Source organism: Schistocerca piceifrons, chromosome 1, assembly GCF_021461385.2.
Source record: "Schistocerca piceifrons isolate TAMUIC-IGC-003096 chromosome 1, iqSchPice1.1, whole genome shotgun sequence".
Lineage (NCBI taxonomy): Eukaryota > Metazoa > Arthropoda > Insecta > Orthoptera > Acrididae > Schistocerca > Schistocerca piceifrons.
Window position 1 is genome coordinate 127502291 of NC_060138.1, and position 15332 is coordinate 127517622.

Consider the following 15332-nt stretch of genomic DNA (forward strand, 5'->3'; position numbering starts at 1 on the left):
ATCCACTAACTATCAACAGAACCTACATTTTGACAACTGTCACCCCTTTCATACTAAAAAATCACTTCCACACAGCGTAGCCAGTACATAACAGCACATCTGCAGTGACAAGAATTCCCTTGCCCAGTATGCAGAAGGTATTGCATGGCCAAAGACAGGCACTAACCCCCCCCCCCTTTTCCCGCAAACCTAGTCTGAAAACAGATTCCCATGCCATATCCTCACACACCCCAAATCGAACCATCACCTCCAAGAATCAGCTGCAAAGGACTACCTCTTAACTGGATTAGTTGAATTATATACTTCTTCAGGGCTTTGATTATGTACAGTCATGCCCGGAAATGAGGGACATGCTACCCAAGATTCTTCCCAGCCCTCCTAAAGTGGCATTCCATCACTATCTTCCCAACCTACATAACATCCTGATCCAATTCTGTGCTACTTCCATTCCCAACCCCTTGCCTAAGGGACCATATCACTATAGGTGACCCAGGTACAAGACCTGCCTGATTTCCCCACCCAGTACTTCCTACTCCAGTCCAGTCACAGGCTTATCTTATCTCATCAGAGGCAGGGCTACCATTGAAAGCAGCCATGTCATATACCAACTCTGCTAAAGTCGCTGCATAGCTTTTAGTGGTGGCATGGCAACTAGCTGGCTGCCCACCAGAATTATTGGCCACCTTCAAACTGTGGCCAAGAACAAAGCTGATGGCCCAGTGGCACAACACACAGCTGAGCACGACATGCTCAATTCAAATGGCTGCTTCACAGCCCATGCCATCCAGGCCCTTCCCTCCAGTACCAGCTTTTCTGAACTGTGTGGATGAAAGTTGTTATTACAAAACATCCTTCCCTCCCATAATCCTCTTAGTGTCAGTCTGCATTAACCCACTGTCCCAACATCGTGTACCCAACAGTTTCCCCTTCCTGTGTCATGCCTCACTATTCCCAATCCTCAATGATATCTTCATTGTGCGCCACACCTCACAGGCTCTGGTACTCATGTATTGCATGCCTAGCCCCTCTCCTGCTACCCCTCCCTCTTACATTCATAGCCAGCACATCTGCTACTGCCCTCCTAGCTGCCAGTTACCCATCCCCATTCCCTTGTTCTGCTTCGCACCTCTTTCTCCCTTTAGCCACTCCACCTGACACAACCCTCATCCTGCCCTAGTCCACCTGCCAAAATGCAATCCTGGCAATGTGTGTTCCTGTTGATGGCTCAACCTTCTGTTGTTTGGGAAGTGCTCTCTTTTACTCCTAAATTATTTAAATCAATTTTCCATTTGTTTCACCTAAGGGATGTAATATATGTGTTAATGGACTCCAAGTAATTCCAGTTATGAAAAGCAGGGCAGCCTTGATTTAAGCAGTGATCATCCTATTTCCATACTCTCAGCTATATCAAAGGTGAACGAAACAAATTGTGTACAATCAAATAACAGCATTTCTCAGTAAAATAGAATCATTGACCAAACACCACTTTAAATTTCCTAAGAACATCAATGTTAATGGTGCACTTTTCAGTTTCACTGACCAGATTCTCCAATGCTTGAATCAGGAGGAATTTTCCTGAGCACCTTTCTTTGATCTAAGGAAGGCTTTTTATCTTATTAATAATTTACTGTTACTTCAGAAGCTAGAATTCTTTGGCTTCAAAAGAATACCAGCTGTGAGATTTCCATTTTGTTTCACCAACTGTTGGTAGAAATGATAAGCCCAGAACCCGAAAAAAAATTTCTCAGACAAAGCTCTGATAAACTGTGGAGTCTCATAAGGCTCAGCGGTATACTCTGACCTTTTTCTACTTTTTATCGGTGGCCTTCGTTAACCCTCTCAAGTGCTTCTCCTGTGTCATTTGCAGGTGTGGCAAATTTGATATTCCTATCTTGTTCTATAACTGAAGTCCAAGATTAATGACACATCTAAAGGCTACTGTCATGATTGCAGAAGAATAAATGTTGCTAAACACAAGCAAGGCAACTCATATAATCTGACAAGAAACCTTAAAGAGTCATGACAAACCAACTGAACATGTAGCAGAGGCAAAATTTTCGAGAGTTTGCATTGTTAGTACATTTCAGTGGTAGTACTATAAGAGATCAACTGCTAAAAAAGTTGGGCAGCCTATGCTACATATTCAGAATTTCCAGTCAGTCATGTGATATGAAAACACACTCAGTATATGGCATCCTTCTGTAGGGGGAGGGGGAGCTTCTCACAGAACTATTTTCCATTTGCATAAAAGAACAGTAAAAATAATAGAGGGAGTAACAATGTGATCAACCAACAGACTTATATTCAGAGAAGTGAATATGTTACCTGTGTTCTGTACTTATATTCTAGAAGCAGTTTCTTTTGAAAAAGGGCAAGAAAAAACTTGATTTGTTTGCCTCAGTAGAAGAAACACACAGGCGTGACTTATGAAACAAGGTAAATATTCATTTGGTGAGCCAAACATTAACAGAAATTACGATGTGGTAAGAATTATGGGCAGCATAAACTTCAGCAAACTACCCCTATACACTGTAAATAAAACCATTACTTCAAGGAATAATGTAAAGGAAATGCTAATAAAACTTACCTTTGATTCTGTACCTGTAAATAAACTTGCATTAACTACATGACCTCATTCTCTCCACAATACAATTTTAATTGTAAGAAACATATACTCTGAAAATGCTACAAATACAGGTCAACTACACATATAATTTCATTTCATTTTTGTGACTTATTCTAAACACAAATATCCTAGTTTTTTATATCTTGTACACTTCTATAAAGATAAATAAATAAATAGTTTTAAGTAATAAGGGCAATGCCTAATGGGAAATGTCCAATATCGTTATGATGTGAACTATGATTAAAGGAAAGTACAATGTTGAAATTCACCTGACATTGTACCTAACTATAGTAGTGCAGGTGCAATATCCTGGGAAAGTTTAAGCAAGAGTGTACCCAGAAAGCTGTATAATGTTACATTTTGTAGAAAACATTTACTTGTCATTCTTCTTTTCTTTCATAATTGGGAAAGGCTCACACAACAAGAGAAAACCACTGAATTTCCATTTTTTGGGAAGAAATGAAAGATAGGGAACTCAAAAACTAAAATGTTAGATATTACAGGTTGTGAAGGCAAGGAAAAAGTTAGCCAAAGCTAATCAAGGAGGCAGCACCAGACGTACGGTATTCGGCATGCACCAAGTTAGTGCGCACCGAATGTTGAATAGGCAAACTGCTCACTGAGCTGTCAAGGAGTAGTCACCAGATGATGATCACGTTGAATTAGACATGTGCACATTGCCATACATTGTGTCACTCTGGGAGCAACAGATATTCATTGTTCAGTAGCTCTACAGAAAGGGAAACAATTCGAAACTTATAGTTAGTGCTGCTGCTTTTGTAGTGCTGGTGTGTGACAGTATGTTAAGAGAGAAGAAGAAATCAAGGAGAAGATAGTGTTCTCAAACTTTACTGTATTTAAGCAGATCCTAAACTATTCCATTAATAAATCCTTATTTTACAGTTTAGTGACATCATATTTATGACATATCTTAAGTCTTTCCCAAGCATCATAAATGATGCTCGAATTTTTGTAATCAGTAAAGATGAACTCCATATTACAGGTACATCGTGCTACCACTTCAAAACTACCAATACTGCGTCACTAGGCCAACCCATTTTCAAACAAAAAATGACGATGTTGTTGCCTTCAGGAATGGCAGATTCAGTACTTTGATCTCTGTTTAGTTAATAAGCTGAGTGCATTGCTATGATCTGGAACCGTGCGACCGCTACAGTCATAGGTTCGAATCCTGCCTCGGGCAAGGATGTGTGTGATGTCCTTAGGTTAGTTAGGTTTAAGTAGTTCTAAGTTCTAGGGGACTGATGACCTCAGAAGTTAAGTCCCATAGTGCTCAGAGCCATTTGAACCATTTTGTGCCCTTGATGGTTAGTAGCTATGAGATGCTGGGGTATCTGTAAGATGTTCTGAGCACAAATGTATAACAGAATTTGGCAACAATAATCGATGCTAAGGAGAATGGGATTTTACTGTTATATAATTACAAACTCTAGGCATCTAGATTAGCTGTAAGATCTTCGCTTTGAGGGTAAAATTTTAGAAAATATGGACCTTTCCATAAAATATTTAGTTCATTCATTGTCACAGATATCATAACCTTCAGTGAAACAGTACAGGTATTGTTGAAATGTTGCTCTTTTTTTTATTTTTTATTCTGATCTATAGTTTGGGCAGAATAAATTCTTTCTTACCTCTTCAGAAGTTGTTTAGATTAAATAACCACCCATATCTGAATGGGAACAGAACAGCAGAACAGGGATGGCAACTCTGCCACACTCTGAACAGTGGCAAGCAGAGAATGTAGATGTAAAGACAGATATACGTCTGTACACACACACACACACACACACACACACACACACACACACACACACACACACACACTCTCTGTGTTATTTCCATTCTGAAGATGCCATTATCATAATATCAGATGCAGTAAATATTAATTTGATTCTTACATTCATTTTGTAATTTTGAATGTAGTGCAATGTATTAATACCATCAACTCTGCAGAAAGAAAGAGAGCCTTTGCCAATTAGAAATTTAGTCTCTTCCCTCCTTTAAGACTGTAATAAAAGTTTTTGATGTTAAAATATGCAAACAGACCTGATAATTTCTTAATTAATTCTTTTGAAGATGCAGTGTGCTTGATAAACTATGTGATGTACATCATGGAACCTTTATATGTAACCTTAATTGATTAATTTTCTGTTATTTCATTCACCATTAGCTTTTTCTTGTTTGTTTGTTTGTTTACAGAGGGATTTGTTGGATTGCAGTGCTGGAAGTGAAGATGTATTTGAAAGTGGACATAAAACTAATGTTGCTTATAAACAGAAGAAATATCCTACAGAGAGTGGCACAATAGTCGGTGTTGACCCAGCAAGCAATGTTATATCCCAGTACGTCCGAGTAGTAGAAGACGGTTGTTGGACTGATGCTCGGTGTCCCATTTGCTTGATAGGACTGGTCGACTCGGGTAGTGTGGTTGTGGCATTGACAAGATGCTGCCATCAACTTCATCTGGATTGTCTCAACTCTATGCTCACCAGGCAGATACCGGGAGGCAAGGTATTACTGGGCAGAGTGAGATATGTGCCCACTATATAGCTATATGCTAGATGTATAGTTCTCAATAAAAGTAACTATTGAAATTACCGACTTCAGGTCTGCCTATTACACAAATAGCTGTTGTTTATAAAGGCCCTAACATGTTTCAGCACTTTTGTGTTATCATCAGTGGGTACTGTGGAAAGGAAAGGTGCTACTCACCATACAGCGGCGATGCTGAGTCGCAGATAGGCACAACAAAAAGACTGTCACAAATAATAGCTTTTGTCCAGTAAGGCCTTCATCATAATTAGACAGCAAACACACTTATACACACTCATGCAAACGTGCTTTTGCGTGATTGTCTATGTGTGTGTGTTTGCCTTCTAATTCTGACCAAGGCCTTACTTACCAAAAGCTATTATTTGTGTTACAGTCCTTTTTTGTGCCTATCTGTGACTCAACATGTCCGCTATATGGTGAGTAGCAACTTTCCTTTTCACAATATTGTTACATTCCATCCTGGATTTTCCATTGTTTCATCAGTGGGTATTTTTATTCAGTTATGTACAATGTAAACATGATTTATGTAATAATTATTGTAATGAAATTAGTCCCAAAACAGTTTGCCAGTTGTAATTATTACCTTATTTTTTTTGCATTGTTGGGTTCTGTATGATGTTCTTTACCTCTCTGTATACTGCTTGCTTGTCATCTGCAACTAAGTGATGTTACTGTGAGTTTGGTTGGTGAGTTAGCATATCACTTTATCTATGAAATGAAACTTTTTCATGTAAAAATATGTTGCAACTATATTCTGTGATTAGTTACAATTAGTTTTGAAATGTACAGTCTGCATTCTCATTTAGAAAGAACTGCTGTTTGCATAGAGGTGGGTATGAAATCCAGTAATTTTTGTCTGCAAACATGGTTTCTGTTGGAGTGTCAAAAACCAAATGATTGGTAAGAAATGAACTTTACAAGAAGACAGTCAAGAGTTAGGGTTTTTCATCTTATTTTATTAATTTTTTTATGAAATGTAGTATTTTCTTCCTTCATGTTGTGACACCGAGGAGGAGGAGGAGGAGGAGGAAGAAGAAGAAGAAGAAGAAGAAGAAGATGCTGCACCATACATTTAAACAATTTTTCATCGATGTAGATTGTGTTACATATAAGGTTCATTTTAGAAATTTGATACAGTATTACCAGTTCCTAATGTGCAAAAAATTACCTTCACATATTTCCTAAGTGCTCTTCATGAAGTTGATTCTACTGGTGTAACCTCTGAAACCACTTACTATCAGCTCCTTGGTATGTGTTCTTAGAACGGTTGAACAGTTATACTCCGTTATCATACAGACACTACTAGGTAATCATCATGAGAAAGCTATTTATTCTGTTAGAATGGAGAAGGGCAAAGAAGCCATATTGGGCTGGATCTCTAGTGTAACATGCAAACAGAAGAGTGTGTATTTAGGGCTTCTCAGGAAATGCTAGTGAGAAATATGACACAGTGGTTAAGGTATGACATGTTTTCAGGAGGAGTGAAGAGCAAATCTCCATTCAACAGTCCTGATTGTTTTCCACAGTTTCCATAAACTACGTGAGATGAATGCTAAGCCACTTTCCTTTCCCATCCTTGTCCAACGAGAGCTTGTTTTCTGTCTTTAATGACCACAACACCAGACTGAAAAATCTGCACAAACATGCAGTCAAGTCTTCATAAGACTTCAGGGATTGACAACTTGATTGAAATTTCAAAAATTAAAAATTGTACGCTTCACAAAATGGAGAAATGTACATTCTATGACAGCAATGTCAGTGAGTTACCGGTGGAATCTGTCAAATCATACGAAGATTCTGGTGAAACGATTTGTGGGGATATGAAATGTAATGCTCATATAGGCTCAGTCATTGACAAAGCAGTTGGCAGACTTAAGTAATGTGGAACTGTAAGGAGAAAATGCAGTCATTATACAAAGCATATTGGTGTCAAAATACTTATGCAACCCTTCCTAGAATATTGTTCAGATGTGTGGAGCCCATACCAAACAGAGCTAACAGTGAATATTGAACATATAAAAATATGGGTACCATGAATGGTCACAGGTTTGTTAGATTTGTGGGGGAGCAGCATAGAAATACTGCAAAACCTGAACTTGCAGAAACTTGGGAATAGCCTTCAACTAAGTTGTGAAAGCCTAATTACAAAGTTTAAAGAACCTTATTACTTGGGGAAATTAGCCACCTACATATCAGTCTCTATTACACTAATTACAGTACACACACAGTCATTTAAGCAGACATTCTTCCCATCCACATAAGTGAATAAAATGGAGAGAAATCTAATATGAGGTGCAATGGAAGGTACCCTCTGACATGCAGAGAATGGACGTAGATTTAGACGTTAAAATCTGACCCCTCTTCCTTTCTTCAAGAAATGCTTGACTTTTGGCTGTCCTTTAGGAGGGTTATTCTAACTTTATTTTAAGATGATTTGGTTGATTAGTCTGGGTTGTTTTGAATGACTGAATGTGTGAATAGGTGCATTGTGTATCCTCTTTAATAATTTTCTGAACACAAAGATGTTTTGAAACTTCCTCGCACAATCAAACTGTGTGCTGGACCTTCACTCAATCCCAGGACCCATACCTTTCACATGCAAGTGCTCTACCATCTAAGTTACCCAAGCACAACTCACAACCTACCCTTGTAGATTTACTTCTGCCAGTACCTCATCCCTTACAATCCAAACTTCACAGAATAAAGAGATGAAGCACTGACGAAAACAAAGATGTGAGGGCAGGTTGTGAGTCTTATTTGAGAAGCACTTGCTTGGTAGAGCACAGTCCTGCAAAAGGCAAAAGTCCACAGGTTTGAGTCAAGTTCTAGCTCATAGTTTTAATCTTCCAGGAAGTTTCATATCAGTGCACACTCTGCTGCAGTGAGAAAAATTCCTTCTGGAAACAAGGTTTTTTTTATGCTGGAAACATGAACTAACTTTCGTCAGAAAGAATAGTTGTTTCCTGTCTAAATTCAGCAAGCCACTAAGGCAGGCCACACTAGTGAAAGAATCCCCAGAGTACTAGGTAAGAAATAGGAGGACCTACGTTACACAGGGATTAAAAACCACAGTGCAACTCGGTATTTTTCACTTTAACAAACATTATCAGAGGGAAAGAAGTGATAAGTGACAGATAAAAACCCCAGGGCTGACGAGGGATCACACAGGAGACCTTTTCACTGTAGTCCAACACTTAACCACTAGGTCACCAATCCAAATCATTATTTCTTGAAATATCATAATTCTGTGAAGGCAGAACAAATGAGCAGAACTCAGTCCTCCTAACAACTTTCGAAGTGTCCTTCAAACACGGTGTAGCACTTGGAATGTGAGCCTATCAGAGAGATACATAAGTGTTTGACCTATCTTGACAATGTGGTAACTTAGTGTTGAATGGTGATCCAGTGGTGACAAGAAAACCTTTGATCCAATTACACCAACTCACATTTAGCAGTTTTTGTGGTGATATATACAAACTTGAAAGCCAGAACTGAAATGAAAGATTTGTAGTAAGACAGGTTCTGATGGTAATCTTTTACAGAATTGCCTACTCTGTGGTAAGTTTCATGTTTCATCAAAATCGGTCATCTTGGTGGCAGAGGAAGAGCAGTTTACTGTTAACATGATTTTGCGCTCTGTTGCAGTGTAGAAGCAACTGAGCTCTTGTACAACCTCATTGATAGGGACCGGAAAATTCGCATCTATTTGTGGCAAATTTGCATCTATTTGGGACAAAATTCGCATTTTTTTCTGCACTAATATAACAAGTTGTCACGTTACATTGGTGAAGATGAACGAAGCCGCAGTTCTTTGAAATTTACTGTTAAAAAAGTGCCGATTGGGAACTTTTTGACTGCATTGTTTGCTTCTGCAAAAAACTTCAACACCTTTTTGTTTCGAAATGCCTTTGTTTTCTTGGTTTGGCAGTATTTAAGCTTTCAGGAATGATTGTTCTGTTGAAGAGCAGCAGCATTTTACCACCAGTGACCTGAATACATTGTCAAATTAAGGAGTTCTGGACATTACTTGTCTTTTCCCACCCAATTCGATGATTACAAAATTGGCAGACTATTAATTTCGAATTTTCTTGGGCATTCATAGCTGTGCAATCCATACTTGTCTACACTACATATTGAACTGACTAGGTATTCTGCATAGAAGTAGAGCCGAACATATGGTAATTGTGTAGACAAACTAGAATTTTGACAGCCAGACGAGAGGGGAAAGGTGCAGGGAAACAAGCCCTGCCTTCCTTTAGCAGGGCAGGAGTCTACAGCAGGACTGACACATTGTTACAGATGTCACCAAGCTCACCTGGTTTTGTACGGATGATAATCGAAATCTGTGATAGACCAGTATTAATCGCTTCAATTTTTTCAAAATAAGAAAAGGAAACCACAAGCAAAGTATGACACAAGGCATTTGGGGACGGCTACATGCAATTGCTTGTTGAGGTTAGCAGTGTATTGTTAACAATGTAGTTCAGGCCCGACCTCTAGCAGTATTTGATGCGACCACAGTTCAAAACATCTGCCACCTAATTTGCCACATTAAAAGTTTCCGCATTATGTAATGTTTCGAGATTTGGCTAACAAACATATGCGTTTCTTTGTTGTAAAATGCTAGGTGCCATGGCTAAGTACTACTGCGTTGCATTACATGATATGCATCTTCAGTAGACCATTCAACCATCCACAGTTGGCATGGCTTCAGATCATTGTGCCTATTGATACATCGTTGCGTTCGTACACTTTTTGTTTTGCAAACAGGTTCTACACCATTATCTTCCCAAATTAGGCTTCGCTAGACGATGTACAGTATCAGTAACTGAAAATTAGTTACATTTTCAATATTTATATGCAGAAAATAAAGCTATTTCAAACTACCTCTGATAAAATAGGTTATATGGATACAAATCACTATAAAATACTATCTATTAAATAATTTTACGCTTTTGCATTTTGAGGCATAATTTGCATTTATTTCCCATTTATCACAAAATGTGAATGTCCCTGCTCATTGAAAACAATATGCAGAAATGTTTTAAGCTGTGAAAGGAACGAATGAAAATCAAGGGTTAAGTGGGTTCCATCTCGAAAGTGATTACTACTGATAGAACATATTTGCTAAAGTGCACAGTTTTGCAGCACCACCCTCAATTCTTTTGCCACACCTTCCTTGCACATTAAATTTTTGAAGTAAACTCCTGGTCCAGTGAACTGGTATATTTTAATGAAACTTGTTACAGCATAAGGACACAGTTAGAAAAGTCATGTTCTAATATGCCATATCAAATAATTCCGTAGTAATACAAGCAGAATTCTTCTTTCTTGACTACATAGTAGATATTTAGTCCTGTTTGTTGTGAAATATTCCCAAAATGTGGCATCCATGGAAAGTTCGTGGACAATTTTTGAAGAAAGCTGATGGTAGAAATGTTAAAGACTAACACAATTGTGTGTGTGTGTGTGTGTGTGTGTGTGTGTGTGTGTGTGTGTGTGTGTTTTTTTTTCTCACTTAATTAATCTTCAACAAATTTCCTAGGCAACATCACATAAAGTCAGATGCAAAAAACCCTTTCACCAACTTTTTTTGTCCTTGCAAAGTGTTATTCTAACAATGTCTGTAGTCATGTACTATGAGGTGTGTGTTTTGTGCTGCATATGAACATGTTGCTTCATTGCATTGCAGAATCTCTTCATCCAGTGTCCTGTATGTATGACAATATATGGTGAGAAATTTGGAAACCAACCAGAAGGCAGCATGGACTGGACAGTTTTGAATTATTCTCTGCCTGGACATCAAGGAGTTAGAACTATACAGATAACATATAAGTAAGTATTTTATCACACTGAGTACTTTTCTGTGCTAGGCAGGTGATATCAAACTCAAAAAATGAAAGCTACAGACTGCAACATGTAGATAAAGTGAAAATGCTTGGTGACAGCCTATTATGTAAAGTTTCAATCAAAGAAGTAGATAATTGATGACCTCTCATATATGAGCATGAAATTCAGAAAAGAAGAGGAATCCTTGAAAATTTATCAAAGACTGGAAAAGGAAGAAGTGTCTCTGAATGCAAAGCAGGGAAGTACTAAGGCCTTTAAGAAATATACCATTACATGTGTGCCATCATTTTTTCCTATAAAAGGAAGGTTCATTGCATACCTTTTTTCCTGCTCCCTGCTCCTGCAGTGCAGAACAGCATATTTATACCAATGTGTATCCACTTTGCTTTCAACTTTCCAAAGATTTTTGTATTCTGAATGTTATTACAAATTGAGAGAGTGTCAAATAAATCACTGAAGTGACATGCAAGAGCCATGTTCAAGCACTAGTTGTAATTATCCAGATCTGGCTTTGCCACAATTTTTGCAAAATAACTTTAGAAGGCAGTAAGTGTCACTCCTCCATCAGCAAGGCTATTGATTCATTTCCCCATGCTCATCTTACTGAGCTGTAAGTCAGTATGCAATCACCTCACTGGTAACAGGTTCTCAAAACCTAGCAGGGGCTAAATACCAGCCTCCTGCACTTAAGAAATTTAGCTATTTTTTCCTTCCATTTTTGTTGGAAAGGGATAAGACATATATTAAATTTGAAATTTAAATGTGAAGTGAAGTGAGTTTGTGTCATTACCATGAATTTAAGCCATTGACAATCCTGTACTTTTAATATTAAATCATTCTTATATTGGCATAAAGTTTTAATGCAGTGAGGAATTTCAGAAGTGAAACTTGAGTTTCTTCCAGTGCATAAAGTGTCCAAACAACTTATGGGAACACATACAGGTGACGTCTTCCATAAGTGCCAGTATTTGAACAGATGAACACCTCTTATTTTCAAGCCACAAATGCAATGACAGAGTGCTGTGCAAGGAAATTTAAATCCTCGGCAGGCAGGGCTTTGCCTACTGAGCAATATAATATAGCACATGCAAGAAGACAACACATGCATCATCAATAGTGATTATTAATTGCCAGTGGCCTGAGAGATGCAAGGCATGTTAAAATAGTAAGTGTACTGTGGCTGTAATGGGTTGGGATCTTTTGTTTTTTTTTTAGGGTTGTCAACACCGAGTTGTAGACGGGGATCCCCTGAGCAGAGCAAGCTTTGCAGGAACACGATAGTACATAAACTCACATCATAGTGTCCAGTTGTGTGAAAAATATCAGTAAGAAATCCCACCAAGCGCAGGCCATGTGCTGTGATTTGCTTCCTTCTTGCAGAAGGAGTGATACTTATCGAAATTTTTTTGTGAATCGTAACAGTTCACAACCAATGTTATGATCAGAATTAGTACATTTAAGTGCTATAGGGAATTTAGTGGAAGCAGAACAAATATTCATAGTGAAGAGATGAATTGGAGATCTACTATTTTGACTGAGTTGGTGCAAAAAATCGAGGAAACTGTTTGTGAAGGTCGCCAATTGATAGTGGATGAAATTTCTGTGATGTTTCAACAACTCTCCAGAATTCTTTTATACAAGACATAGAAACACTGGGATACTGGAAACTGTACACAAGATGGGTCCCAAAATAGCTGACAGAGCAGTGCAAGAAAAATTCAGGATAGTAGACCTGTGTGTTTCTTGAGCGACTTGAATTGGAAGGTGAGGATTTTCTAAATTCTGTTTTGATTAGAAATGGAACATTACATAACTGAAACAAAGATACACTCATCACAGTGGCATCACACCAATTCCCCATTTGCCAAAAAACTCAGAACCACAATGTTAGGCAAAAATATCATGGCCTCAGTGTTTTGAGACTGAAAAGGCATCATTTTGTCAAATTTGTGCCTGGGGGGGATTGAGACTGCCAAAACTCAACAATATAGTGAGACTCTAAAAAAACTCAAAACGAGAATTCAGAACAGGAGGAGGGAAATGCTGACGAGAAGAGTGTGCTTTGTCGGATGACAGTGTCCACTCTCTCGCAACCTTAGCCTTGAAGGCGCTCTTTGAATCATATGGTTGGGATGTTTTGAACCACCCTCCACTTACGCCTGACGTGGTGCCTTCAGATTATTCTCTTTTAATCTCCCTGAAGGTGAGCATGAGTTATGGAATTATCTTTTTGGCTGATGGGTTGCAGAAAGAGGTTCTGAAGTGGGGGAAAGAGCTGGCAGGAGAGTTCTTCAAGAAGGACATAAAGAAGTTTGTGCTACTGCACACCACATGCATTGAACAGCATGGTGATTATTAGAGAAATGGTTAACAGTGTATCAACAATATCCTCTTTTTTTCCAAATATGCTTCTAAAAGAAACAAAAATCTAATATACTTACTTTCTGAATGAGGCTCGTAGCATTAACTTTGGCTCTTTATTTTACCAGGGAGGGAGCACGTCTCGAAGCAGAATTTAAGCAGAAACTTCTATCTCTATTTAGAAGGTGAAATGTCAGGGTGTTCTCGTCAAAATATTGACAGTCGTCAAAGGCGTCACCCATCTGCATCCAGAATAAGTTGTTTGAACCTCTTACACAGCAGGAGAAACTCAACAAGTGACCTTATAAATAGAGGAGGAAGTTTTTGGCTAAATTCTGCTTGGAATCTTACTCTTTCCTTGGTCAGACAACATGGGCACAAAGATGATGTTACTTGCCCAACAGTTGGTAGTTAATGTCCAGCATCAATAACTTCTGACGTTGGTCGTCTTTGGTTGTGTGGTGGTGCTAGTGGTTTATGATGCATGTATTGTCTTTCCACATATTCATATTATGGTTCTTGGTCAGTGTAGTCTGATCAATTGAGAGTTTAAATTTTCTTCTTCAGCACTCTCTTTTCACACTTGTGGCTTGAATATGACTAGGTGTTCACCTGTCGAGATATCAGCACTTTTAAATGCCATCATCTGGGTGCATTTTTGGCTTTTTGGAAGCCTGTTGATTTATATATTTTCTCTTAGACTACAACTGAATGTAAAATTTGGTGAGCACAGTTTGTATTTTATATAGCACTAAAATAATTTGGAAAATTGGTATTACTGACTTTGCAACTCTGATAATTAAGAATGGACAGCTTTCAGTCAGCATTTCAATATAGAGACAAGTTTTTCTCCTACTAATCTCTTATTGATTTATAAGCGTTTATAAAAGCTTTACCTAATAAGAGTAAAATCATGTAAATTAATATAAAATGGTCAAATTATATACTTAGTAAGAAATGGCTTACTTCTAACATAATTTAGAAACATGTCATTTTTAAAAAAGTTATGAATGTATCATGCTGAAAGTGATGTACACAAGGTGGTGTTGTTATAACTTCCGATATATCATAATCTTCTTTGACGCTGTAAGATTTTTATATGCAGCAAACTGTCAAAGATATTACGTAAGCTGAATTTAGTTTGCATTCAAAACCTCGTTGTCTTAAAGAAATAAAATGGATGTAGAAGGAATCCTGAATCTTTAGAAGGCAAACTGATTATTTGATATATGCTGCCTGCAGAAGTCTAAAGAGGAACAAGTGACTAGATAGAATTTTTTTACTAAGAACTTCATGTCTATGCAGTGAATTTATGCAGTTAAAAAGTAATACTTCCAAAAACTTAATGAGTCCTGTATACAACTTTAAAAAAAGACGACTAAGCAATTATAGACCTATTGAATGTTATATCTAACGCATTCTGCACTTGGTATTTGACAAAGCACCAATCTTTTCTTTTTTTCCAATTCAGTATAGCTTCTGGAATCCAGGGCCCAGAGCATCCAAACCCAGGACGACCGTACTATGCTGTTGGATTTCCAAGAATATGCTATCTTCCTGATTGCGAGAAAGGGAGGAAAGTGCTGAAACTGTTGTCAGTTGCATTTGAACGGAGACTTATATTTACAATAGGGCGATCAGTTACTACTGGCAGGGAAGATGTGGTAACGTGGAATGAGATACATCATAAGACTGAGCCAGGATTATCAAATATGGGACATGGTTATCCAGATCCAGGGTATCTGGACAACTGTTTAAGAGAACTGGCTGCTCATGGAGTTACAGATGAGAGTTTGTATCAAGAACTGTAAAATGTTCCTGTAATGTGTTCTCTGTCTGATGTAAATATAACAGTGCATTGTGTGCTCTGTGATCATTTTTTCAAAAACTCGTCTCATTTAAAATTTTATGCAAATATCTT

General features: G+C 38.0%; 1 protein-coding gene across 1 annotated transcript in view; it reads left to right on the plus strand.

Annotated features, from left to right (window-relative positions):
• Positions 1-15299, plus strand: part of LOC124789375 (protein deltex) — a 43356-nt gene extending 28057 nt beyond the window's left edge. The window contains exons 6-8 of the mRNA XM_047256712.1: positions 4847-5158; positions 10893-11035; positions 14883-15299. Coding sequence (XP_047112668.1) covers positions 4847-5158; positions 10893-11035; positions 14883-15222 — 795 coding nt within the window. The 3' untranslated portion in view covers positions 15223-15299. The remainder of the gene's footprint in view (positions 1-4846; positions 5159-10892; positions 11036-14882) is intronic.
• Positions 15300-15332: the final 33 nt, after the last annotated feature.